At 46.9% G+C, this 24,978-nt stretch overlaps 6 protein-coding genes across 6 annotated transcripts; all 6 read left to right on the forward strand.

The window, feature by feature from the left end:
• Positions 1-361: 361 nt before the first annotated feature.
• On the forward strand, positions 362-1,181 carry N7489_003270 (Fig1 domain-containing protein; the record flags this gene model as incomplete). The annotated part of the gene is made up of 2 exons (XM_056709025.1): positions 362-738; positions 806-1,181. Coding segments are annotated over 2 exons (753 nt in total), but the record flags the coding sequence as incomplete, so codon positions are not given.
• A 660-nt stretch (positions 1,182-1,841) lies between these two features.
• On the forward strand, positions 1,842-2,123 carry N7489_003271 (Alcohol dehydrogenase superfamily zinc-type; the record flags this gene model as incomplete). The annotated part of the gene is made up of 1 exon (XM_056709026.1): positions 1,842-2,123. The coding sequence occupies one exon, from the start codon at positions 1,842-1,844 to the stop codon at positions 2,121-2,123; it is 282 nt and encodes a 93-aa protein (XP_056573328.1).
• A 2,321-nt stretch (positions 2,124-4,444) lies between these two features.
• Positions 4,445-4,816, forward strand: N7489_003272 (uncharacterized protein; the record flags this gene model as incomplete). Its single annotated transcript, XM_056709027.1, has 1 exon — positions 4,445-4,816. One exon carries the CDS (start codon positions 4,445-4,447, stop codon positions 4,814-4,816), a length of 372 nt encoding a protein of 123 aa, XP_056573329.1.
• Positions 4,817-9,101: 4,285 nt separating this feature from the next.
• N7489_003273 (uncharacterized protein) lies at positions 9,102-9,365 on the forward strand (the record flags this gene model as incomplete). The annotated part of the gene is made up of 2 exons (XM_056709028.1): positions 9,102-9,109; positions 9,176-9,365. The coding sequence occupies 2 exons, from the start codon at positions 9,102-9,104 to the stop codon at positions 9,363-9,365; spliced, it is 198 nt and encodes a 65-aa protein (XP_056573330.1).
• Positions 9,366-9,812: 447 nt separating this feature from the next.
• N7489_003274 (uncharacterized protein) lies at positions 9,813-10,187 on the forward strand (the record flags this gene model as incomplete). Its single annotated transcript, XM_056709029.1, has 1 exon — positions 9,813-10,187. One exon carries the CDS (start codon positions 9,813-9,815, stop codon positions 10,185-10,187), a length of 375 nt encoding a protein of 124 aa, XP_056573331.1.
• A 1,001-nt stretch (positions 10,188-11,188) lies between these two features.
• On the forward strand, positions 11,189-20,736 carry N7489_003275 (uncharacterized protein; the record flags this gene model as incomplete). The annotated part of the gene is made up of 3 exons (XM_056709030.1): positions 11,189-11,489; positions 11,541-19,352; positions 19,406-20,736. 3 exons carry the CDS (start codon positions 11,189-11,191, stop codon positions 20,734-20,736), a joined length of 9,444 nt encoding a protein of 3,147 aa, XP_056573332.1.
• Between the last annotated feature and the right edge of the window lie 4,242 nt (positions 20,737-24,978).

A 24,978-nucleotide genomic window follows, 5' to 3' on the forward strand; every position in this document is an offset into this window, starting at 1 on the left:
AACACATTTGGAAACTCACTAGTCTAGATAGGGTTAGTAAAGTCGTGTTGTTCAGCTCGAAAAGCGCTTAGAATTGGTCTCTTTACTTAATCCTTCGATGCCCCTCACTTCAGCCTCAGCCTACTACATCTTTGCCAAAGCCATGTCACTCAGGTCCATATTTAAGCAAGTAAGTACGACCGCGAGTTTTGCAATAGTTCGTATGTGCTGACGGGTCTAGAGACATCCCAGTTCCTTCGTTCTCGGTTCGCTACTCATCAATTGTTGATGCTCCTGTCGGTAATTGCACTTATTTTGCTATGTGAGGAAATGAAATCTATTCGTCCCCTGGATTGACGGACTGACGTATATTCTCCCAGCCATTCTGCTCGCGGGCTGTTCTTCTTCCAACAGTTTAAGCAATGTATACTTACTGTCGCTAGAATATACAGCGACAGAGTCTCCATTGCTTACAAGACCCGGACAAGTGAGCTCAACTATCGCGCATGCCGTTCACAATGTCTCGCAAACTGGCCAGGGAACGACGCTTGAAGTGCGAGCAGGGTACATGGGGATCTGTGTGACGCAGAGCCATACAGGACGAATTTGCTCTAGCAACGTACAGGTGTTGGCAAATTTGATTCAGGCACAAAAGCCTGTCAATAATGGGAAAACGAGCACAAAATTCATACCCGACCCGCTCAATTTGATCATGATGGCAAATGAGTTCAAAGAGAAGATTGTATTCAATGGGCTGATGTAAGCCTTTCCCTCTGCCCAGGTGGTCATTTCGGTACTCGAATATACTGATGACTCCAATGTATAGATATATCGTGGTGGCATTGATGTTCATCTGCCTCCTACTTCTATCGACATTCCCTGGATGGCATGACGAAGTTGACGAAGACGGCCATGAGACTGAAGTGAAACCATTTCCTTCTGAAGCTGTACTATTGGCTTCTTTACTCGCTGTGAGTGCCAGCTCTGGATTTGGATTTATCACCATACTGTGGCAGCACGTTAACAGCAGTGCTACGGCGACAATGGCCGAAATCCTCACTTATGGCGCTGTCTCAGGTCATGTGGGAGGCGTGGCAATGGCACTGGGATGGTTATCCATAGGACTCGTTGCGTTAGTCTGTGTGAGTCTTTGGGGGCTGAAACTGAGTATATCTCTTATACGCAGTGTTACAGAGGAATAGTCTAGTCTACATCCTTTTCTATCTGCGGTTTAGTGGACTGAAGCGAATTCGTTCTCTTAAGATTTGAGACATATGCGCTCCTGCCTGGCCAAAGGCTTTCGCTACACACCTGACTGTACTGGAGTTACTAGAATTCCTTTCTATATTGGTCAATCCGTCTCCGGCTAGAATTCTGAGAGCGCGTCTGATGGTCGATCAGTGCATTATATTAGCGACCCGAGCAAATTTTCCACACAGGTAACTACAGGCAGCCGTCTCCATCCATGTCTGTCCTGCGTAAGATCCAAAACTCGTCCAAAACGGACCCTAGTGGTAATTTACCACCTGGCATATAATTCGGCTTTAAGCCCCGGGGGCAGATCTAAGGAACGGCATATATGGTTCCCAATGGGAACGGCATATGCGGTTCTCTCTAACATTTTTTAGATCCTGACTTCGTAACATTTACTGCCTACTCGCTTGAGATAATACTGCTAATTTGAAATCAACTTCTCATTTGGGCCTGCGATTACCATTGTTCCTTGGCTTCCTTAGATATGCGAAAGTACTTACTTATAGTTCGACAGGTTCTGTCCAAAGATGGTTTCTACTCAAACAAAACATCTAGAAGACATCCTTTCTTCTAAGGCAAATCTACCTCCCCCCATTCTTCTGTCGGAAATGTCCACCCCAAAGAACTCGGCTGCATGGCTCATCAAAGCCGCCCCCCCCATCTACAGGTGGGAAATGCTCCGCTGCCCACAGCTGGTCCAGGAGAACTCATCATTAAAAGTGCGGCGGTTGTTATCAGCCCTCTTGACTGTCACATGCAAGACACCGGGGGTTTTCGTGCAGGAATGGCCCGCCATCTTCGGCTGCGATGTAGCCGGTGAGGTGTATGAAGTGGGAAAGGATGTTGAACGCTTCAAAAGAGGGTATCGTGTAATCGGGTATATTATTTGACAGCATATTGAGATCAAATCATCCTGCTAATTTTTATTGCTCTTCAACAGATAGCCTACCAACAACTGGCGAGGAAATACACGAACTGGCTACAGTGATCAAAAGATCTAAAGTGCATTATAACTCTATGTATTAATTATATGGAGACTCATTTGGAGCTTCGCAGATTTCTACTGACGCACTGAAGACTGGCAATAGTCCTTCCCTGCCAGGGTGTTAGGTCTGTTTCATGGTGCCTACCCAGACCACACTCTCCATCCCAATGGGACGATAGCTCAGTTGGGAGAGCGTGCGATTGAAGTTCGCAAGGTCGCTGGTTCGATCCCGGCTCGTCCCATTATTTTTGATGGTTTTTTGGTACGTTCTATCAAGATCACCACACTCATTATCATCTGCGGTAGGTAGGTAGGTCAGAGTTTTGAATTAGCTCTTTCTCATTTACTATATATATTATATGTACATGGGACTCTTTTTTTTTTTCCTTTTCTTTCTCATGTCCCTTCACCAGGTAGCTTTCGTTCTAGTTATACAACGCTACAATATAAACGGATAGGACACAGAGAACTCAAGTAGGAGTGTACTGATAATCAGGCACACTCACATATATATATCGTAGTAGGAGTCAATCGCTTGTACAGATATTGGTGATCCAAGCATAAACAAGTCAAGTGGTAAATTAACATCAATTAGTGCATAGAAGAACCCAGACGTGAAAATTAGTTTCAAGTCATGTATGCATATATAGCTTCTATAGAGAATCAGTGCCAATTTTATTATATGCAACAAGAATAGTAGTATTGCAAGTAAAAGCCGCATTCTTATGGACCCTAAAAGTCACACCCGAGCTAACTATTATCACAAACGTAAGGGCAGGGTTGGATCGCCCGATCTCATCATGCAAGACATCCAGATTCAGCAACGTCCAGCAAACATTATGGGTACTCCAATAATCTACACTAGATATCCCGGGCAGCCATTGACTAGTCGCTGCTTATGTGCAAAGAAAGTGCAGATCCGAACCTACAGAACTCAAGCAAGGGTGACCCGTCACCCAATCTTAGATTAAGCGGATCATAGACCGTCCGGAACAGTCTGTTGTTTTATATATAAGTGAAGCTGATTCCTACCCGCGATTATTATCATTATCATGAATGCTTCCGAGTCTCTGTGTTCTTTCCCAAAATGTATAGAAACCACTAAGTTCCAACGTCGAACTACTAACTACTGTGCGATATGATATGATAGATCTATTTAATTGTTATTTATGTACTAGTTAGCGATTTCCTATGCCTCCCTAGATCGACAACCAGGAAAAGCTATGCGTCGCGGAGGCCCCTAAACCATTCAAGCAATATGGTGATATTGTCTACGCCTATGAATGCATTAAGACGCCTATTAATCCACGCCCGCTGTTCCCACTTCGGAGAAAGCGGCCAAAAACGATCCTCCTGTCTGGAGTAACTGAACGGTATCCTGAGTCCATCCGTCAGAATGAAGCGGAAATAATCGTCTATAATTTGTAACCCAAGGCCTCGTAAGCTCAAAATTACCAACCTATTCGCGATCACAGGCAGAGAACCCAGCGTCAACCTCACCGACAAGCACGATCTGGGTGTAGGAATATGTAAAACTGATGGATGGATAAGTGGTGATCTGAGGCTGGTACAGATCAGGAACCGAACCGAACCATCGGAATTAATCCCGAGGTATCTATACGAAGAATCAAGTTGATTCCCAACCAAGTTGATCTTCTCGTTGTATATATAACCTCATGTTTCCCTCTGAATAGATATCACAATTCATACCTCAGAACTACACCAAGGATTACATCAGTGGCTGCCATAATTCACCTTGCACCAACCAATATTCTAGTTCAATACGAGTATGTAGCAGTAACCTTTTAGAGTGCCAACACGTTCTACAAAGGCTTCGCATCTTATTAGCTAGAGGAATGCACTGTGCAGTTGTCAGCTCGTAAAAGGCGCCATGCATTGGTAGTTACAGATGGTCATCAACATGTTGCCACAGAACGCATACTTGTCCCAATGGTCGAGTATAAGCAAACGGCCCACACAACTAGCGGTGAAGTTGTGGATATGTGGACTAGCCTGACTACTCAGTTTTAGTTCTTTCAGTTCTTATTTAGTTATATCGTCGTCAGACAAGTGGCGGTGAATGAAGGACGATGAGGAGCGGGCACACATGCTTATGCAAGGTATTAGCGTATATTGATATCGCGCGCCTGAAGTGATTGCCTGAAGCCGTTGCCCGAATCTTTGAATTTGGTCATCCCCTAGGTCACGAAAGCGATCCATGCTGGCATGACTTGCCAAGCAAAGCGTCCTCGTGCCCCTTATAAATCTGACAGTCCTACCGTACCTTACTCTGCAGTCTCTATCCGCGATTCTATCAAAACGAATATGGAAGCCAATCTTCCTGGCCAGGATGACGACGACGAGGGGTGGATTTCGAATTTTGCTCTTGACTTTCCGACCGATCAAACTCGTCATTTTGTCCAATCTGAAACAACTGATCTTTCAATGAGCTTCGACGCAGAGGGAGGTGCCGCACTTCCTTCCAACACAACATTATATGCCTATCTACGGGGAAACGATAATTTCGACTTGATGGATACTGCTTTTCTGGATTACTTGCTTTCCACTGAGAACCATACCGAAGATCGGCCTCTGTAGAGTGCTGCATCGGACTTGTCTCCTAGTGAAATCAATCTATTCCAAGGTCATATGCAGAGTCTCGCGTCTACTGAGACCGGAAACCCGGAAGAGCCACAAGAAGAAGGTGGCTCAGCATCGTTGGCTGCAGTATCTCAATGTATGGACAAGTTTGAGGAAGCAGAAATGCCTTCATTAGACCATATCACGGATACTTCAGACGGGTTGTATCGTTGTATATATCAGGATTGCAAATCAACGAAGGTGTGGGACCAAAAACATGGTTTGAGGTATTGGAAATCGTCTGAATGACTTTGGTGCGTTAGCTGATTTCGAACAGAAGGCACATTCGGCGACATGTCAAACCTGTGAAATGTCCAAGTAAGGTTTGTTTACATCGCGCAGCAGAACAAACGGATATGCGTCGGCATGTCGTAGCCCACCATACGCTACGGGCCAAAAAGCATTTATTTCCTTGTACCCAATGTGGCTTTGCCTTCACGCGGAAAGACAATCTTACAAAACATGCAAGGAAGATGGAACATACGCAGGGTAGCAGTGACGAATAAACTCTCTTATCTGACGTGTCTACGCTCTAACGTGTCATGCGTAGTTGAGTCTCAGTCCTCTAAAACTTCAAGAAGTCTTGTAGCATTGGTGATTTAATCAACGTTACCCGTATCGGTAGCTCGCAAACATTTCAAGTATATAGTACAACCACTCTCTAAGTCGAATTCTAATCTATCCTTCCGCTGAAGCGTTTGTGGATTTGGCGATCATATCGCGGGAGACAGGATGGCATGCAACAAGTGGATTTTGTCTGACAATGACGGGAGCTGGGTTGTCGTGGAATAAATGTATCTCCGTAACTCCCATCTCAGAGTCAGGATGTCCATGATCAAGCGCAAATTGTGGAAGTACTTGATTGATAACAAGTGAACAAACTTCTTGGATCATTTTATTTAGTAGATCTAGTTGCAGCCTGCCTGCTGTATGAGATTTTGAGACATTCTGTAGCAGAGGTGGCTCCCAATTTGTCTATATTCTGATGTGACTCGGGAACAAGAACCTAGCTTGCTATAAGTGACATAGCGGTCATTTTCTGCAAACGTCATACGGTTTCAGTAAAAGTACTCGATACTTTTACTCGAGGATCTAGACCTTCGTACATGTATAGACCCACAGACTTACACGCTGATATTTCTTCAGAAAATTTCAGAAAACTCCGTTTCACAGCATTGAATCGGAATGTCCGCGTTTGATATTGAGACTTTCATTCGAGGCTTTTGGTAATATACGATTGAGAATATCATGAAGGTTGGTGTGTCCGTTAGGTTCTGGAGCAGGTACCGGTGTTATAGAGTTGCCGACGCAATCATCGAAGGTTTAGACCATATGGCTCACGTCTATGGCGGCTTCGACTAGCTCTTCAAACGCCCTAATGTGGTGAGCTAGTCGACCAAGGAAATGCCTCACAGGCGCGAAATGTCCAGGTCCTCTAACATGCTTTCTTGTTCAGCGGGAAAGACTTGCAGCCGGGAAACAAACCCCGAATGCTGGTTTTCGTAGGTAAAAAACAAAGGGTGAGATTTTCATCATGGCTTAAAAGCGACTTTAACCACTCGCTGAGTCCTTTGTCTACGTAGGATTAGAAACTGTAGGGCAAGTAAGGAATAATAGTGAGCGTAAACACCTTCGTATGAATTCGAATGCAAAATAATTTTAAGACAAGTCTTAACGGCTGTCGATAGCACTTCTTTTCCTAGAGAATACGTTTCGTTGTAAATTCAACACACAATTTCACAAAATTCTTCTTTGGAGTCAAGTTCTTTTCTGCGAAATGATAGATACTATGAAGCCTTTCTAGAATATGCTGCAAGAAATCGGCAATCTGAGCTGTTATTTTTTTTTGAAGCAACCCAGAATCTGGACCAAGTCCCAGTCTCTTCGAGCCCGATAGCGGTGGAAGTATCGCCTCCTTTCTCAAAGTCACAGATAAAAACGAGGGATCTATATAGCGGCCACTACGAATTTCTTCCCACCGTGATATTCAGAAAATCAATACGTCTCACGTACTTTGCCAGTCCAACAATTCATTTTGTGCCCCAAAGGCTTCGACAAATAGCGAGAGGAACATAATTCACTCGAGTCAATTTGCAATAGGCGCCATGTATTCGTAGCTCCAATTATCCAACCAATCAACAGGATTCCACAGACTGGAGACTGAAAACGATGCATGAGAAAGAGCGGTGAAAGAATGGCAAACATGTGGATCATCCATTGGTTACTCTCTCAGAGTGATTTGGGCCCGACAGTTGAACAAACGGATATGCGCCGACATGTCGTAACCCATCATAAGCTATAGGCTAGAGACCATCTGGAGATACTAGAAAAGTTTACTTGCGACAAATGTGGCTCGTCTCGTACACGCAGCGATAATCTCCGAAGGCACCGGGAGCGGACGTGCAAGGGGTAGTGCAGAGATGAATAACACTTAAGCTTTGTTTTTCCAATTTAAGATTCATCGTGCTAAAAAAAAGAGAGCAGTACAGAAATATGTAGTCAAAATAGTACAAGCCAAAGACACCATCCGCTTTGAACCAGCGATGTTGTAGTTGCCCTCAATGCATCCAGGCCTGAATGGAAACGCCTCCGTCCTCACTATCGCATTCTTCGTTGTTATGAGTCGATAATGTAGGGCTGATCGATGGTCCTCTGGCTTGATTTTTTAATTGTTTATTCTGTCTTTCAATGGGGATATCTTTGCTCATAACCATTGAACTCTTTTCCGAAACGTTGATAGGTGCTGGGGTGTAGCCGAGGGAATGGTGATCTGTAATTTCTGTTTTCGAATCAGGACGTCGCTGGCCAACCGAGGATTGTCCAAGGGCTTGACTGATAATAAGATCGCGAATCTCGTAATTCAGTTTGTTCAGTATATGTAACTGCTGCCTTCCTGCCTCGTGGGACTTCGAGAAGTTCTCTACCAGAGGCGGTCCCCAGTTTGTCCACACATTTCGATGCGATTCAGGAACAATCATTCGTGCTGGGTGGTGTTTGAAATACAACTCGCAGCATAGACAGGCCGCCTTGCTGCAAGCGATAAAGCGATCATTTTCGGTGAATTGTATTTGATATCGATGAAAATGCTCAAGTATTTGGACCTCTGCATGGATTCGTGGCTTTAGATTCCGATATTCGCCCGGAAATCTATCGAAGAGTCGATTCACAGCGTTGATTTTTAACAGTCCATGTTCAACGTTGAGTCGCTCGTCGTGTCCCTTGCCTAACATACGGTTGAGAATTCCGTCAAGATTCGTATGTCTGTCGGGTGCGGGAGGTGGCACCGGTGCTATGTGATCCACAGCGGAAACTTCGCAACTTTCTAGTATATGGCTCATATCAGTGGCAGCTTTAACAAGCTCCTTTGATGCTCGGATATGATGTGCTAGCCGTCCGATGTAATGTCTCACAAGCCCAAAAGGATCGCATTCTATGTCCGGGCTGAGCAAGTTTTCTTGCTGTATAGACCGCAACCATGGGAGAAGTGGAGAATGCCTGGTTTCGTATGCAAACGTGCAAAGTGTGAGATTATCATCATGGCTTAGGAGCGATCTTAACCACTTGCGTAGTCTTTCGGCTACCAAGGCATTAGCATCGGCAATGTTGTGACACTTTACTAGCGGTGCATACCTTCAATTGTAGCTGAATGTGAAAGCTTTCGGCTACAAGCATCCACGGCCCGTAATAAGCAGTTTTTTTCCTTTCTGACGCGCTTTTCCGCAAAATCAACACAGAACTTCACAAACTCTGCTTCCTTTTGAGGTAGCTCCGATCCTGGCACCTCATTTAAATCGTGCAGTAGCCCAAGAACAGCCTTAAGAAACTCAGCTATTTTAGCTTGTCCTTTATTTGAAGCGACATATAACCGATAGGATGCGCCGAGGTCTGCAAGTCCAATCGCGGTGCAGGTATCTCCGCCTTTTTCAAAGTCACAAATGTAGGAAAGATTCCGCAAGAAATCCCGACGCACAGCCTGGCCTGCATTTACATCGTGCGGTTTCGGCTGGTGATTCCCACGGCTCTGCCCAAGTAATCGCAACAGCACCAGTGGTTCATAAAATCTGCTGAGAACCTTGTGATACGGGTCGAACCTAGGGCGACCGACAGTTTTGGGTTTGATTTCAAGTGTTGATTGGAAGGTGCTATACCCGGTCGATCTGGCTTCGCGAGGATCCATTGTGATCGGATTATGGCAATATGCTGTCTTCGAAAGAAATAATCCAAAGATCATGAAAACGCGAAAATGGAAAAGTGAGTGCTGACACAAAGGTCGTTTTTATTCCATAGTTTTAGATAATAACATAAGCCACGCGTAAGTTGGGATCGGAGCGGCGGCACGCGGAAGGCTGTTCGTAGTGGATTTGAGAGGGGTACTTTTTACTTGGCCAGCGCACGAGTCGAAGTCCATGACGGACTAAGAGCAAGGGCCGATAAGCAACAGGCGGGAGGCAGACTAGATGATACAGGAGGCGGGCTGGACCATACGGCTATGCGGGAGGCAGACTAGGCTATGTCGGAGGCAGAATAGGCCATGTGGGAGGCAGTATAGGCCATGCGGGGGGCATGCGGGAGGCAGACCAGATGATGCGCCATGAATCAGAAAGCCCTTATTGCAGATTCATGCATCTACAAAAACAACCTTTCAAAACACTTGAAAATAACATTTGGGACACTTGCATACAAGCCTGCATATATGGCTTGCAACATTGCAACGCAAAGTTCTACAAGCAAAAGCCATAGTATCCATGTTGTTTCAAACTGGAATCGTCAGGTTGAGAGAGTACGAGAATCTTTTCCAAAAGTCCAAACCCCCCGCACATTACTTATTACGCAGACATAACGTCCCGAGGTCATTTCATTCGATTACTTGTATCCGTCATGTCTGAATCAGGAATCCACATTACCGATCCTCAAATTACCTTTCGAAAAATCCAGCGGTATTCTATATCGAAACATGTTCCAAATTCGCAACCCCGACACTGGTATAGACTGGCTTGATACTATTAAGCCGTCAGACATTCGGAACCTACGCAGACTTTGTATCTATGTTCATGCTGTATACAATCCAGGGCCGCACCCAGATTTCCTAACAAACAATCCTCCCAATGGTCCACGATGGCGCGAGCTTCTCGAAAAACCGTTCACAGAAGCAGAATGTCTCGAAGAATGGTGTTTTAGGTTGATTCAGAACCTACTGTCAATCACTGGGGTCCAGCTGTGGATGGTGATTTTGCGCGAACGCTTGGAAATTAGAGGGTATTTTCCGAAGGAATGGCTGGGCTATTTGGAGAAAAGAACAGGACTGTGGGTTTGGCAGGAGAAGGGGTAGACAGAGCAGTATTTATCATCGCTGTGGGGGTTTCAAGAGCTTTTGGAAGATCAAACTCTTTGAATATGAGCAATGCTCAACTTTACTGAATACTATACTCGCTAACTCTCGAATTCATATTCCGTGTAACTAGTCCTCCTTCCCAAACTGCCCCATGCTTGATCTTCAGATCTATAGTTCCACTTCCCACCCTATCTTCCTATGCTAGCGTGAGACCTGTTAGGCTGAATCTTGGCTTTCGCCCCCTATTGATTTATTGTTAATGCGGGAGGCTCATGCACTACGCAGGAGGCCCGTGATGCAAGAAATTTACCATGTAAGGGAATCTCACTGGGTCATATCTTGCGGTGGAAAACCCAGGGTTGTGTGAAAATATGTGCCCTGCCCATGCTGTGTCTCGCTCCTTTTCGATCAAGCCAGGAAACAATGATAGGCTTCTTTCTTTAATCCAAGGGCCGTGGAGTCACTACGTCAAGCGGGCCTTCATGGACTGATCATAGGTTGAGAAACTTGTGGTAGAAGCCTTATGGAACACTTCCAATGCCATATGAGCGTTGGATTGAAGCTGAATTTACACATAATGAAGTCTCTGGGGATGATCACATTTTTTCATCATCGATCGACGATAGTCGATATAATAGCAGTGAGTCACGGAAGTCTCCATAGGTGGTTTGCGTAGCCCCTTCTATCAGAGTGATGAATTCCACCTATAGGAGAGCTGAGACGGAATGATAAGCGCCCCTCACATTGTATGTTTCAATCTTCTGCTCGTGCAGATGGTGCTAGACAGCACCATGCAAAGACCCTGTTCTGTGGAAGTCTAAGGTTATACTGTTTGTATAAAGGGGTCCAGCCTGTTGATTTAAAGACGGTCCTAAGTCCATTAGCCGCTCTCTGTAGTCTCCTCGCAAAACAACTAAACAAAAATTGGACCCAAAACTGGTTCCCTGCAATCCAAATCAAACTTCCACTACATTCATCCCTCTGTCAAAATCTTCGTCATGGAAGACTCTCTTGCATCCAAGTCAATGACGTTAGAGGAGACATTGTACTTGTTCCGCCACATATTTCTCCCACCAGAGGTTCCCCAGGCAGAAGATTACAATGTGCAACAAGAACATCGTCTTCTCGAGAGCGTCGTTGACGCTCTCCGCAGTTTCAGCGATTACGTTCCGACCGCAGATACTACTATCGTACATAAGGCCACTGAGATGGTTTCTCGCCTAAGAAAAGCATACAGCCCTCATGGGGATGTTGATGAAAAGCAGCTCGAGATGAGTCTGGCAGAGCTACCTATTCGGGGTAAGCATTGCAACGCGCAAATCATTGTGCTCATTTCTAACCAGGCCGTAGGCGGAGTCCTCCCAATTCACGTCCGCGAGCAAAACGCAGGAATCCTCCTATACTGGCATAACGACGCGATACACATCGAATCTTTTGAGTTGTCAGCTCGCAATGAAGCCGTTACAACAACAGTGGGACGGCTGCGCCGTGCTTTCCCGGGTCCGACCATGGTTATGAATAGGGCAACTCTCGAGGAACCCGGATTCCGAGCTTTCATGGCGCAAACGATTTCGAGAATGAGTCACCAACCCGTTGTTGGAACCAAGCCAAGAGTCAAGAAGGCCGGACAGGAGCACGATGAGACCAGGGACACCACGCATCCCAAAATGGTGACAGAGCTTTTCATGTCGACTCTTCGTCCTCGATGCACCGACATCGCGTCTGTACAGATTCAGAAGAACACTCGCGAGGAAGTAATGTGGCGTGATAGCCAATCGCCATGGCGCCGATCTGCATTATGGCTCCTGGTGCGCGTGACACTGCAGCTAGTGTTTCGCAGACTGTCTACAGAAGGGAGCTTGGACGATCTGTACAAACAATTCATGGTCTTCTTCATGGCCTCGATAGTTGACAGGGCTTCAATTGCAATACCCTCCGAGAGTCTCTTTCTTATGAATGCCAAGATTGTTCGCAGACTGCTGAAGCTTGACTCGGCAGTTGTGCCTGCCTGGTTCACCTCAGTTCAGGAAATCTTGAGTCGTACAAGCGGCGCAATTCAAGGCCAGTGGACGCATATTATGAGCAAAAATAGCCACAGTGTCGACATGCCACTGCTGCGTGATCTAAATTTCCGTCAAGATATTCAATGTGCGCTTCCCTGCCTTGACCGCTACCTCGAGAGCATAGAAAATCGAAGCAACAAACGCCCGTGCAGACAAAATTTCCAACCGCAATCGAAGTTAATCAAATTCCAACGAACAGAGCTTCCAAATCAGTTCGATTCACACGATTCTGATTACCAAGCGCACAACCTTGCTGCATTTGAGGATTGGGTTGCTTCGGATCTCAATGCATGGCTGGAAATTCACCAGGGCGAGGAGGCAGCCTGTGGTCAACTTGGGGCTTTGATGACTCGATACTTTGAGAAAGCGTCTGCGTGGTATTCAGACAACCCCGAAGCTACATCAGTCATGCTTCTTACCCTCTTAGACTTGTGGATTGCCTGCGACAAATCCGCGATTCACCTACATGGGACCTTGAGAGACTATGACGCATGCATACCAGTTGACTGCTTTCAATCGCTTTTGCTGCCTTTTCGATCGCACATGGAGAGGCTGGCGTGTGCTGAAAAGTATCTGAGTCGACGTCAGGCTCGTCTTCGCTACCATGGCCCGAGCATTTTCCAGGAATTCGGGACTTCTTCCTGCTTCGCTGTTCGATACTTCGAGCAGTCTCACAAACATCAGCAATTGCTTGCAGCCATCGAAAAAAATGCCACTCAGGAGAGGACGAAGAAAAAGACCGAGCTTTGGGAAAAGCAGCAACGTTACCGGGAATTGATGGCATTATCTTCTAAGACACCATGTGAATTTGTCGAAATCATTGTGGATAAGAGACATGGGCTTCGGGATAGAGTCCACCACAGCGACTGCCCTCGAGAACGTTATCAGAGGCAGGCCGAGTCGATTGAAATCAGCATACATGAGTGGCCTCTGCCGACCAATCGCTCAAGGGCCAAAGCCACTGTCTTCGAACTTCGAGTACCCGAGCCCTTTGGAAGCTGGCGTGACACCACGCTGTTTTTCCTGCATCAGTGTTTGAATATGAAGTACGCGGTGGAAGAACGGCCCAGAGCAGAGCATCGTCCACACACCTATCGAGGTCTCTCTTCGTTCTTCAGCAACCACGGGCGTAACCAGCGGATCAGTCTTCTTTCTCAGGATAAGCCTCACGAGAGAACTCATCGACGCGAAAGGTTAATTCTCAATGTGACGGAAAATGATGTCTGCCTCAACAATGGACTTCACTTTCAATACTTTGACAATGTTCTCGGATGTTTCGTGAGCGGCTTTGACTGGACTCATCAAACAGAGATTTCCTGCACCTATAGGCTTCCAGTACACAGTTCAGCGCTGCAGCAATTTCTGTTTCGACCTGCCACAAATCCACATGGCCCGTCACCAAATACTGTCATTGCAACACAGTGCGATGCCCCTGCTGACATGTCACTGGAAGAGTACAAGGCCCTTGCAACCATGCCCCTTGGACTGGAGATCCAATGGCAAAATATCCTGCTGGAACTGTCAATGCCATCGGTGGACATGAAAAAAATCGAAACCACAATATTTGTGCTCCAGATAATCAATCAAGCGGGCCCATCCAAAGCAGGCACGACATTGAGACAAGGACATGCGATTTTGTGCGATGACGTATTCACAGTCGAGGTACTGTCCCGAATCGAAGAGACGATGGAGAGAATCCAGCAAAATTGGGAGACTATATATGGGCTCAATAGTCTTATTCGGCTGGTTGTAAAGATTTCGTCTTTGTCCCCTTCTCGGAAAGTCTGTGCGATGTGCCTTCAGTGTCTAAACAATCTCCGACGATCTGCTTTCCACTGGGTCAATCTTGTCAGAACGAAAGCTAGTGAGACTATTGATGATACACACAAAACCTATTTAATTGCAAAGAGCGTTCATATCGCTTTGGTCTGCATAGAGACATTCAATGCAGAAACCATTGCCCCTGTGTTCGCCGTCTCGGCGGATGTTTCGATCTTTCTGCAGTGCTGTTCAGTCATTCGGAACGGGAGGAACTCTCTAACAATAGAATCAGGCTCATTGCTTCAGATGCTGTATCATCGGTGGCAAGTTCTGAGTTATCGCAGCCATGTGATTCTCGCAGAGCGTATCGTTGAATGCAAGAACCCAGGACTAGACCTGGCCATCGACGCAGCCTGGGCAGCCTATGACAAGACCTCTAAGTGGCCCAGGGTGCCAAACGACGTGACATATTGGTTGTTTACTCGGTTTGCCGGCCAGTCCGGGTCTAGCGAGGACATGTTGTTGCACTACAACCTCTTGACTGGAGAGCTCCTTGTGGATGGCCTCCCGCTTGCACGTTTGCCTTCTGAGTATGAATCTCATCCAACATATCGCAACTTATTCGGAAAATCTCAATTGGACGTGATGCCCAGCAACACACCGGGGATGCAATTTTCGTGTCAAAAGCAGTACTCGGGCTACACGGTACACCTCGGCAAAGAGACCGTGCCAGAGTCCACTGATTCCGACATGCCAGTCAAAGCGGTGAAGGGTGGGGAGCAAGTCTGGCAACTGGTTCCGTCTAGACTTTTTGCTGGAGCTTTTCCAGATGAGTTTGTGGAAGGCTATGCGCACTGGTATTCGGTCTCAGGGAACCTGGTGGAATTCCGACCCTTGGAAGCGCCATGGCTGTCATCCAGTCAAAACTGGCATCTCCAGAGAAGCTCTTGTCAAGCTTCCTGGAGCCTCAAGAAGAACGGAACAATTTTGGTCAGCACTATGTGCCAAACGGCCCAAGTAATATCCAATGCTTTTCAGCCGATTGAAAAGGCCTTGAAGGTGCATTGTATTTTCCACGAGGCTTCTTCGAGTCTACATGTTGAGCTACCGCGCCTTCGATTGGAATTTATCCTCAAGTCACAGTCTTCTGCAATCCAATCTCGACAATATCCTGGCATGTCAGTCGATAGTAACCAAGTCTTTGACTCATTAATTGGGCTACGCAACACGCTTCTGCTCACGAACCGTGACTCTTACGATCAATTGGTCCTCATACCTGAAGGAGCTTTATCTTGGGCCAGAGATGGCAACCACGTTCGTGTCGAGATCGGTTGGCAACCTGCGACCACCATCCATGCGTATCCCATCGATCGCCAGCTCGGACGGCTCTTGGACAATGGAAGCCTACAGAGCAAGCTATATCTCACGTACTTGCATGCTCTTACGTCTTTCTGCCTGCCAGATCCACTCACCAAGAAGACCGGTACCGAGCAGGCTCTGTCTATACTTCGGTCCGCGTCCCTGAGGTCTTTCGATTGCCTGCAGACAGAACATATTGAACTCCTCAAGAGCATCGCATCTCTCACTCCTGCCAGAAGATTCTATCCTGAAAATGAGCGAGTGATGCAGAGCATCCACTGGCGGCAAGGCCTAGGCTGCCTCTCTCAGCACCATGGCTTTCGCGAGGAAGTCGCCAATATACTGGACCAAAACCGTCGCATGAGCATTTTCCAACCCGGGACCGAGCTGAATTACCCGTTACTTCCACATGTAGAGCAAGCACTGTTTCTGCGGGAGCGAATCCGCACATCTTCATTCCGCGCCCCAGGATTCGGCGCCGACGATCATACGCAGGAGTACGACAGCATGTACAACAGTCTTGACAAGAATCGGATATCTTGCGCAGCGTCTCGAAGCTTTACCGTTTGCAAGATGCTTTACAAAGGGATCCCTTCTGTCCGCAAACTTCAATCCGAACAGTTGAGCTCGCATATTTGGCAATTCCTCTCTTTACCCACCGGGGTTCGTGGCCCTCATACTCCATTGGACACGAAAAGGTTGAGGTACGATGCTGAGTGGATACTAGAGTCAAGAGAGTTTCTTGTTAGTAATTGGTGCAGCATACACCACCTCGCGTGCTCACAAACCCGCCGCCTCGGCAAATTTCAGCTTATGATCTGGCTTGCAGCCCTTGCTTTCTCCGATGAAGCTAATATGATTGCCCTTGAGACCATTGTTTCACTTTTCGTGATTCGTGACCTGGCTTCAATCCATCTGCCAACCAGTGCTTTGTTTTTGCCAAAAGAGGGAGCTGAGATGATTAAAACTTCAATTCGCCGTCAAATCGAGTCGGAACAGCGTAAAGTCACTCCAGAGTCAAAACTTGCGCCCGAAACGAACGAGACATTCCAACAACTCATGTCGCGCAGGGATAGACTCCGGAATCAAAAACGGGAAGCCCTTAAGAAAAGTTTGTTGCTACATTTTGAACGCGAGTGGCCCACCCGATCACCGTCCTCACTATTAAATCCAACAGTGAATGACTACTTTGATGCACAGGAGATGATGACGAAAGTTTCAAGATTGTTCAGTATCTGGTTCGACAATCGCGATCTGAAGCGATACATCACCGACATTGCGAATGTCACTTGCTATCAACTGATCGAAGAGGTCGAGATTCAACCCTACCAGCTACCACATCCACCTCAAAGTGCACCGAAAAAACGTGGCTTTGTACTCTTTGATGACCTACTCGGCCCGCAGCCAATCATCGACATTGAAGAACCGCAGTTAAGGAACCTTGTCTCTACATCACCGACAGGACAACCTCCAGCTCCCACATTGGTGGTTTTGCTAAACTCTTTGGGTATACAAGCCAAATCCAAGTACGAGAAAAACTATGTCGAACAGTTACAAAGCAGTGTTGCTTCGTTGAAAGATGGCAGAAAAGAAAAGCACATCAATATGGCTCAAGGAGATCTGGAGACAAATATTTTGGACTATCTTGCATCGTGTCAAGAATATGTCGACAGGGTGTATCGATCACTTTTGTCTGAGCTCTGTCCTCGTGAGCACCAGACCACCTGGTCAGGGACGATGCACCCTTTCAGGGCAAAAGTAATTGCAGTAGCCCTGGAACTGCAGCAGTACCCAAGGCTGTCACCAGTCCTTCTTTTGGAGCAACTGTCGCTCCATCGATGGGGTCCACTAGACCTAGATTGGAAAAAATGTTTCATTGCTTACGGGTGCTCAATCACCAAATTGCAGCGAGCGAAACGACTAGCTCGCCTTCTCAAGCACCCGGACGAACTCCTGAAAGAACTCGAAAATTTAGGACATACGAACTGGCAGCCAATCCAGTTTCCAGAGACTCTTCTGCTTGAGATAGAGAACGGGATTCTGATAAGAGGCATTCAGGAGGAAATTGCGGCGACAATGAGGCACTTTGTCCCAGGTAAAAATGCCGTCATGCAATTGAATATGGGCGAGGGGAAATCTTCAGTTATCGTTCCTATGGTAGTAGCAGATCTTGCGAATGGAGTTTGTCTGGTCCGCGTGCTTGTGGCCAAGCCGCAATCGCGACAAATGTTTCAAATGCTGGTCGCGAAGTTGGGTGGTCTCTTGGGTCGTCGTGTGTATCACATGCCCATTGCACGCTCTCTGAAATTTGGAGAAGCCGAAGCAGAGGAGATTGAACGCATGTGTTTAGAGTGTATGTCGCAGGGCGGTGTCTTGCTCATCCAACCCGAGCATATCCTATCTTTGAAACTGATGAGCCTCGAGTGTTTTATTGCTGGTAAATGCGCAGTGGGCCGTTCTCTACTTCGCACGTTGCAGTTCTTCCAACACAACTCCCGGGACATCGTGGACGAAAGCGATGAAAACTTTAGCGTCAAATTCGAATTGATCTATACCATGGGATCTCAACGCCCCGTCGAGCTCAGCCCACGACGGTGGATTGTGGTACAAGAGCTGTTACAACTGGTTCGAGATTATGCTGGTCGCGTCCAATCCGAATTCCCCGACTCCATTGAAGTGAGCGAGCAGCCGCACGGCGGTTTTCCACGGATACGTTTGCTCAAACAGGATGCTGAGAAAGCTTTGGTTCAATACGTCGGAAGGCACATATGTGAGAATGGTATTGGCTCTCTGTCAATCTCGAGGCAGGCTCGGCCCATTCGAGATGCCGTCTACACCTACATAATGAAATCTGAGCCTCTGGTGGAGGAAATCGCGGCGGTGGAGTGCGAGGATTCCGCGGGATTTTGGGGAGAAAGCACACGGGCATCCCTCCTGTTGATACGGGGTCTGCTCGCTGGGGGCGTTCTAGCCTTTTGCTTGGGTCAAAAACGATGGCGCGTCAACTATGGGCCTGATAGGAGCCGAAATCCACCGACAAGACTTTGTGTGCCATATCGAGCCAAGGATAGCCCTTCCCTCCGGTCGGAATTCAGCCATCCCGATGTCGTGATTCTGTTGACATGTCTGAATTACTACTACGCCGGACTTGGTGACGACGATATATTTGTCGCTTTCAATCATCTGGTCGGGTCAGACCAAGCCAGTGCAGAGTACCAAGAGTGGACGAACGATGCTTCTTGGCTTCCACCCACCTACCAGCAGCTTGTGGGAGTGAATCTGGATGACCGGTCTCATTGTACCGATCATGTGTTCCCCGCTCTTCGGTTCTCCAAAGCTACTGTAGACTACTTCTTGACACACGTCGTATTCCCGAAAGAAATGAAGGAGTTTCCTGACAGGTTGTCTGCGTCAGGCTGGGATATCGGGGAGATCAAAACACATCCTACAGTAGGGTTTAGTGGGACGAATGATTCACGAGAAACCCTACCGCTGAGCGTCTCGCAACTCGACCTGCCGGAGCAAAACCACACGAATGCGTTGGTGCTGGAATATTTGTTGCGGCCAGAAAATTCCGTGGCTTGCATTCCACGGCAAGTCCAGCTATGCAAGTCAGATGCCGAGATCATATTGGATCTGGTATTGGATCTGAATCCACCGGCTCAGGTGATTCTTGACGTGGGCGCACAGATTCTGGAGCTCAGTAATCATGACTTGGCAGCGCACTGGCTAAAACTGCTCCCAAAAGAAGGACCAGTCCAAGCGGTGGTATTTGTAAATGACAAAGACGACATCTGCGTCCTGGATCGAACTGGACGTGTTGAACTATTGCAAATTTCGCCGTTTGCAAGACAGATGGAAGCATGCTTTGTTTTCCTAGATGAAGCACATACCAGAGGAATCGATTTGAAGCTCCCGTCTAATTATCGTGCGGCAGTCACGCTGGGTCCGGGTATTACGAAGGACAAATTGGTTCAAGGTACGAAATTTAAATCTTCATATCAGGCAAAACCATGACTGACTATGCTCTAGCGTGCATGAGAATGAGAAAATTGGGCAACGGACAGTCTGTCGTCTTTTGTGTTCCAGAGGAAGTCAAGTCCAACATCCTGGCCTTGAGTGGCAAGGACAAGAATTCTCAGATCACTGTCTCGGACGTGCTTCTCTGGGCCATTTCCGAGACGTGGATTGACAGCCGACACAGTATTCCCCTTTGGGCGGTCCAGGGTACACGATTCGAGCGCCAACGGGAATTGTGGCAAGCTTACCGCCAAAATGATTGCCTTGATCTGACGCTGGGACAAGCCCAGGAATTTCTCGAGCCCGAATGCCAAACTCTTGAACAGCGATACCGACCTGGTCATCAAGCGCAGCCGTCATTCAACTGTCCTTCAGATACTAGCCTGAATCTGAATTTGATTTGGAAGCGCTGCCGCAAGTTTGAAGGTCTCGACACTTCGTCCTCCCTTCAAGAGGAACAGGAGCGCGAGCTCGCACCAGAGGTTGAAAGTGAGCGCCAGGTTCAGAGGCCTCCAAGTGCTACACCCGAAACGCACCATATCCATCCACATATATCTTCATTTGTCACTACAGGCATTCTTGTGAGGTCCTCCGAGGCCTATGAGCCAGCATACCTCACGCTGCGCAATACCTCCGCCGCCCGCTTTCTGGACGTATCTCAATTCCCATCCAGTCTACTGGCTTCCAACGACTTCGTTAGGGCCATCAAGACTCCCCCGGGCTCACACTTTGTTGCTGATGCTTTCCAACGTCCTGTCAGATGGGTCCTGACAAGTCGAAACCATGTCGTCGATGACGAAACACCTCAGTTGCGCATGATGATCATTAGCCCTTACGAGGCCAATGGTTTGATGTCCAGGATACGGGAATCACAAGTCGTCACTCTTCATTTGTATGCCCCACGCCAAAGCCGAGCATTTCCCTCTTTGGATAGACTTGGGCTATACACGGTCCCGGACGATGGTGTCAAAACTGAAATACCTGATATATTCCGTATGCTGCTCAATCTGTTTTCTGGGCAGCTTTATCTTGAATCATATTCCGAGTACAAGGACCTTTGCGAATTTTTGGGAGTGGCATCTGTGAAAACGCCGCCCGGTCTTGTTGTCGCTGCGGATGGATTCATCAAACGAGGTTTCCCGGGAGCGAAGACAGGCTTCAGTCACAGCCCGCTCAAATTCCTTGAGATTCTAATGTCACAGATTCGGAAAGATTGCCAGCGGATTGGACGGACGCATATTGGTAAAATTGTCAGTGGTCAGTTGCTTTTTCCGCTCGACTTCGAAGGATCAGCAACAGCATCCATAGAAGCCGGACTTCAAATGGCTAGTCTCGGTCCATAAGCAGGTTCTCCCTACTACCAGGGCCGTGGATCCCTAGATCCCTTTTCTTTAATCAAGAGATTTTTCGCTTCATCCATTGGATGGAAGGGAGGGCGTGGAGTGACAGAACTATTGGATTGAAAAGGACACAATAAGATCTTCTTTCAAGAACACTGCAGCTGAGCCGATTCAATCATTGAGTTTCTTGGCTTGAGTGGTGGAGCGTCAATTAATGCCAATTTTTGCTTCGAAATGGGGGACTGTTCATATATGGCAGCAGGCCTTTCTGGGTATACCTTGATCATGGAACTCGTTAAACAGCAATTCGAGGCGCAGGACAATGAAAGAACCTCAAGCAGAAGCAAATTATGAACCATCATTCCCGTCAAAAGGTTGCATATATAGAGTTAGTAATTGTCTATAACATATCAGGAGCCCAGTTTAAGACCAAGAGCGAAAGTTGCCCTGAATCATGGCGTACTAATACCGGTACAACTCAAAGCACCCTGGAAGGTCACAATATTTGCTGTCGGTTAGTGCTTGAACTTTCCAATGAAAATTTCCATGATGCCGCCAGCAGATGGGGTAAAGCGCACGGGATTACTTGCGTGCTTACAACTTTGGGCAGTTTTCATGTGGATATTGACCACTTGATCGATCTGGAGGCAATGGAACTTGGCGAGATGGGATATATCGAACAAGCCACCCATACGGAGACGCGGGAGCGCCCACAATGGGCCAATCATTGGGCGAAGAACTGGTGTGAGCCTAAACCACGCATCAGTTAAATTTTTAAACGATAAGAAGACGGTACCATCCCACTGTTTGACACTGCATGGAGTATTCGCTGTATCTGTTGACACCAGAATCATTTGCTTTGTGGGAGATCTGCTGGTCAAGAGGTGGTCAGTAATCGCTTTTCTGGGTGGATATTTTGGAAAGGGAAAGGGATAAGGAGAGACCATATCTATCTGTTGTGTAACTACCTGCCTGTATGCTGCTAGCCTTGGGAGTCCTAACTACCTCAACCCGAGCAATTCAATACGTCGAAACACTATGTTAGCAAGTAGGATTTTCTTATATGGTGGTAGATTCATACATTCCATAAGCTCTTCCAACCGAGTAGAATAGGGGCTAGAAAGTAAGATAAAGCACGGCTCAAAATGACGTTTGGGCGGGCTGGGGGGAGAAGCTTCGAATATGACCTTGGAACACCCAATTGTCTGATTGTGCCACGATGAAGCCGCGAGCGATATGAGGCCTTGATGTTATGCACTTGTGCTGCTGTCTCCACTACTTGGCAACCGGAAAAACGGAACCGAAACTCTGACGTGGTAGGAGCGGTTGACCTGTGCACGGCCTGCATTTCAGATCCAGGCAAGGTACAAAGCGAGTGCGACTTTGGAACCTATCCTTACAGGCAGGCTACAGTCGTGGCCGTTATTGCCTTCCAGCTGGAAACACTGATGGCTTCCAACTTCTAGTCACATGATATGCTGGCCTGGTAGAAATAGAATGTATGTATAAGTTCTGTACTGTATGCCACTACTATCAAACACTGAGCAAGACACTAGAAAGTTATATCACGCGAATCCAGCAAAATGTCGACTCGATTGATTGGCATCTCATAGATAATATTTCCTATCTCGTATTTCGCATCTGTCTCACCACGGACACTAGAGCGCTCTCCCGAGCGTTAAATCTGACAAGGCTAAGCCCAGTTTGTAGGTGCTAAGGCCATATGTCTCTTTTTTGCTATCAAATGTCTCGGATTTAGAGATCTATACGCGTTTCTCCGCTTTAATTTCTACATTCGTCGCCTATAGTCGAGTCACTATAATTTTGCTATAACTTAATTAAAAATTGTATGTTTTACGTCTAGTATTGTCGAATTTCATCTAGAAGGAGTCGATCGTTGAGAACTTCGTAAGAACTACCACATTTTAGGTGTAAATATTTTTTTTCCATTATCTTTGAGAGCTTTCTAGCTTGCTCTTTCGCCCGCTATCATTCTAGAATCGTTTTCTATATATTTACCTACTCCATTCACGCATCTTTTTGAGCACTTGCGCGTTATAAGCTCTATTAACTGAAGATCCTACACGCCTGATAGGTTGATCTGATAGTGGCTGAAAAGAGTATCTAAATCGTTGCTGACGTCGAAAAACACCTTAGCGACTCAAGGATAGCCCGAAGTGTAGTTCCGCTCCATATAGGATAAAAAAACGCTTTCTCCTTTAGGCTGTATATGTCAATAAAAATATTTATGTTGATCTTTTCAGGAGGACAAAAATTTGTAGTATAGAATTGTCCTATATCGAGAGAGGTTAACGCCCTCGAGGTCGATATATAAAGAGGGGGTTCGTCGGTAAATTAGTCAAATCGCCTATTATCTTAGCCACCCCTACACAAGTATCGATAAAAGTAACAGAGGCCTTGTCTTCTAGCCCTAAGCTTTAGGAAGCCGCCGTGAGCGATGTCAAGGCATCTAGATTAAGATTCACCGATATTACGTGTGGTGCCTAGGACTACTCGGTGGTTAGTATCGGCGTTAATACCTTTGCACTTTCGGGGGAAGCCGTAGTGATAGCTTTCACTGTTAGCCTATCTTATGTTCCATAGCAAGCCTAATTCACTCCACATATTGGGGCAAAGGCGTTTGAGTTAAGTATTTGAGAGTAGTAAAGATGGAACGCGCAGTAATGTCACCAGTGGAGCAGCTACCGGTCAGAAAAGGGGAAGGCGAATGTTTCATACCTAAGGCTATAGATACGAGGCAACCTTATAGGTGAACGAGCGATATCTTGATTTAGATTATGTACTTCCACTCGCGGACACTTTATTGGCCATTCTGCGTTCTCTACTCCTAAGTAAACTAATTCATTCTGCGTTATATAAGCCAAGGAGTCTAGCTTATGTAGCTTGTGACAAAATGTCCTAATTAAATACGATGGGAAAGGAAGTAACTAATTATAGATGTACACGTACTGCTTCGATGATCCTGACCCATGCCCGGAGGGAATTCTGTACTTGATAACCCACCTGGGCATAGAAGCGGCTGCTTACTGTATTCTGGTTGCCGTATATGGCCTGCAGAACGTGTCGCTCTCTCATTTGTGCCATTCGATCTTCCACATGTACACCGCTCCAAGCGTAACGAGTCGTTATTTGTTATGCAGCTGCAGACCATGAAATAATCAAATGCAACCGCACGTTCTTGACGAATAAAGTTTCCAATCTGAAGTGGTCCCGGCCTCCCCGTAAGCCGAAATATCGGGAAAGTAGCAAGAACGGAAATTTTCTCGTCCAAGTTGGGCACAGGATTCCCGCCATTTTCGGCGAAGCTGGTTGGCCTTGGTTTGTTGAACCTTGAGGTCCGGAGTAAATCATCGTTTGGAATATTGAGTCGGGCGTAAATCAGGCGTTTGTTGCTTCTATGCATCTCCTCTGGTGCTGGCCGTGTTTAGTTTCCTTCCACGGACCGATTTGCCGCACCACCTCCTCGCCTATCTTGTTCGAAAATCTACGCGAACATTTGTGGAGTTTATAAGGATTTGTGAGTAATCAATGATCGGAAAACTTGTGTGTTGAAGCTCCGGGGTGGTGATAAAATAAATGAACAGGTAAGCAAGCTGTGGGTCGCCTTGCTCGACTGCAGGGCCTTAGTTACATGGCCCCCAATGCCCCAATGCGCGACCAAACCGTCACCCCCACTGATCTGCAGCTACGACTGGTCGCCTTCCTTTATTCAGTTGAAGCACTGGTGAGCAATGGGGTAAGAATTGGTCTCCGCAGCAGCTATTACTGGCCTACGCTAAGAAAAATCGTTGACCCACAATCGGGCATATATGCCACAAAGCCGCTAAAACGAACTTTGTAACTCTCCTCGCTGGTAGAGGTGTATACCAGTACGCGCGATTTACCTTACACACTCATAAATTAAATGGTCGGGTGATTTTCTGAACGACATGTTGGCAGTAGCGTGCAGAAAGATGGGCGTCAAGCAGCCCGCGGTAGGGAACCATGTTTGGACAGATAACATGCAAGGCGCGCGGAGGTCGACAAAGTGCGCACTTTATTGGCTACGTGCTAACTAAGTCAAGTCTACCTAGGTAATGCTCACCAGACCCCGCACATTAAAGACCGCCCACAAGACTATCAGCTTCGCACCCTTTTCCAAATTCATTCCGGAGCTACCCAACTTTTCAACTCCAGTTCCAAAAATTTTCTCTCCTTAGCTTCTTGATTTTATTGACCCCGAAA

The sequence above is a fragment of the Penicillium chrysogenum genome (assembly GCF_028827035.1).
Source record: "Penicillium chrysogenum strain IBT 35668 chromosome Unknown utg000001l_segment0_segment0, whole genome shotgun sequence".
NCBI classification, from domain to species: Eukaryota; Fungi; Ascomycota; class Eurotiomycetes; order Eurotiales; family Aspergillaceae; genus Penicillium; species Penicillium chrysogenum.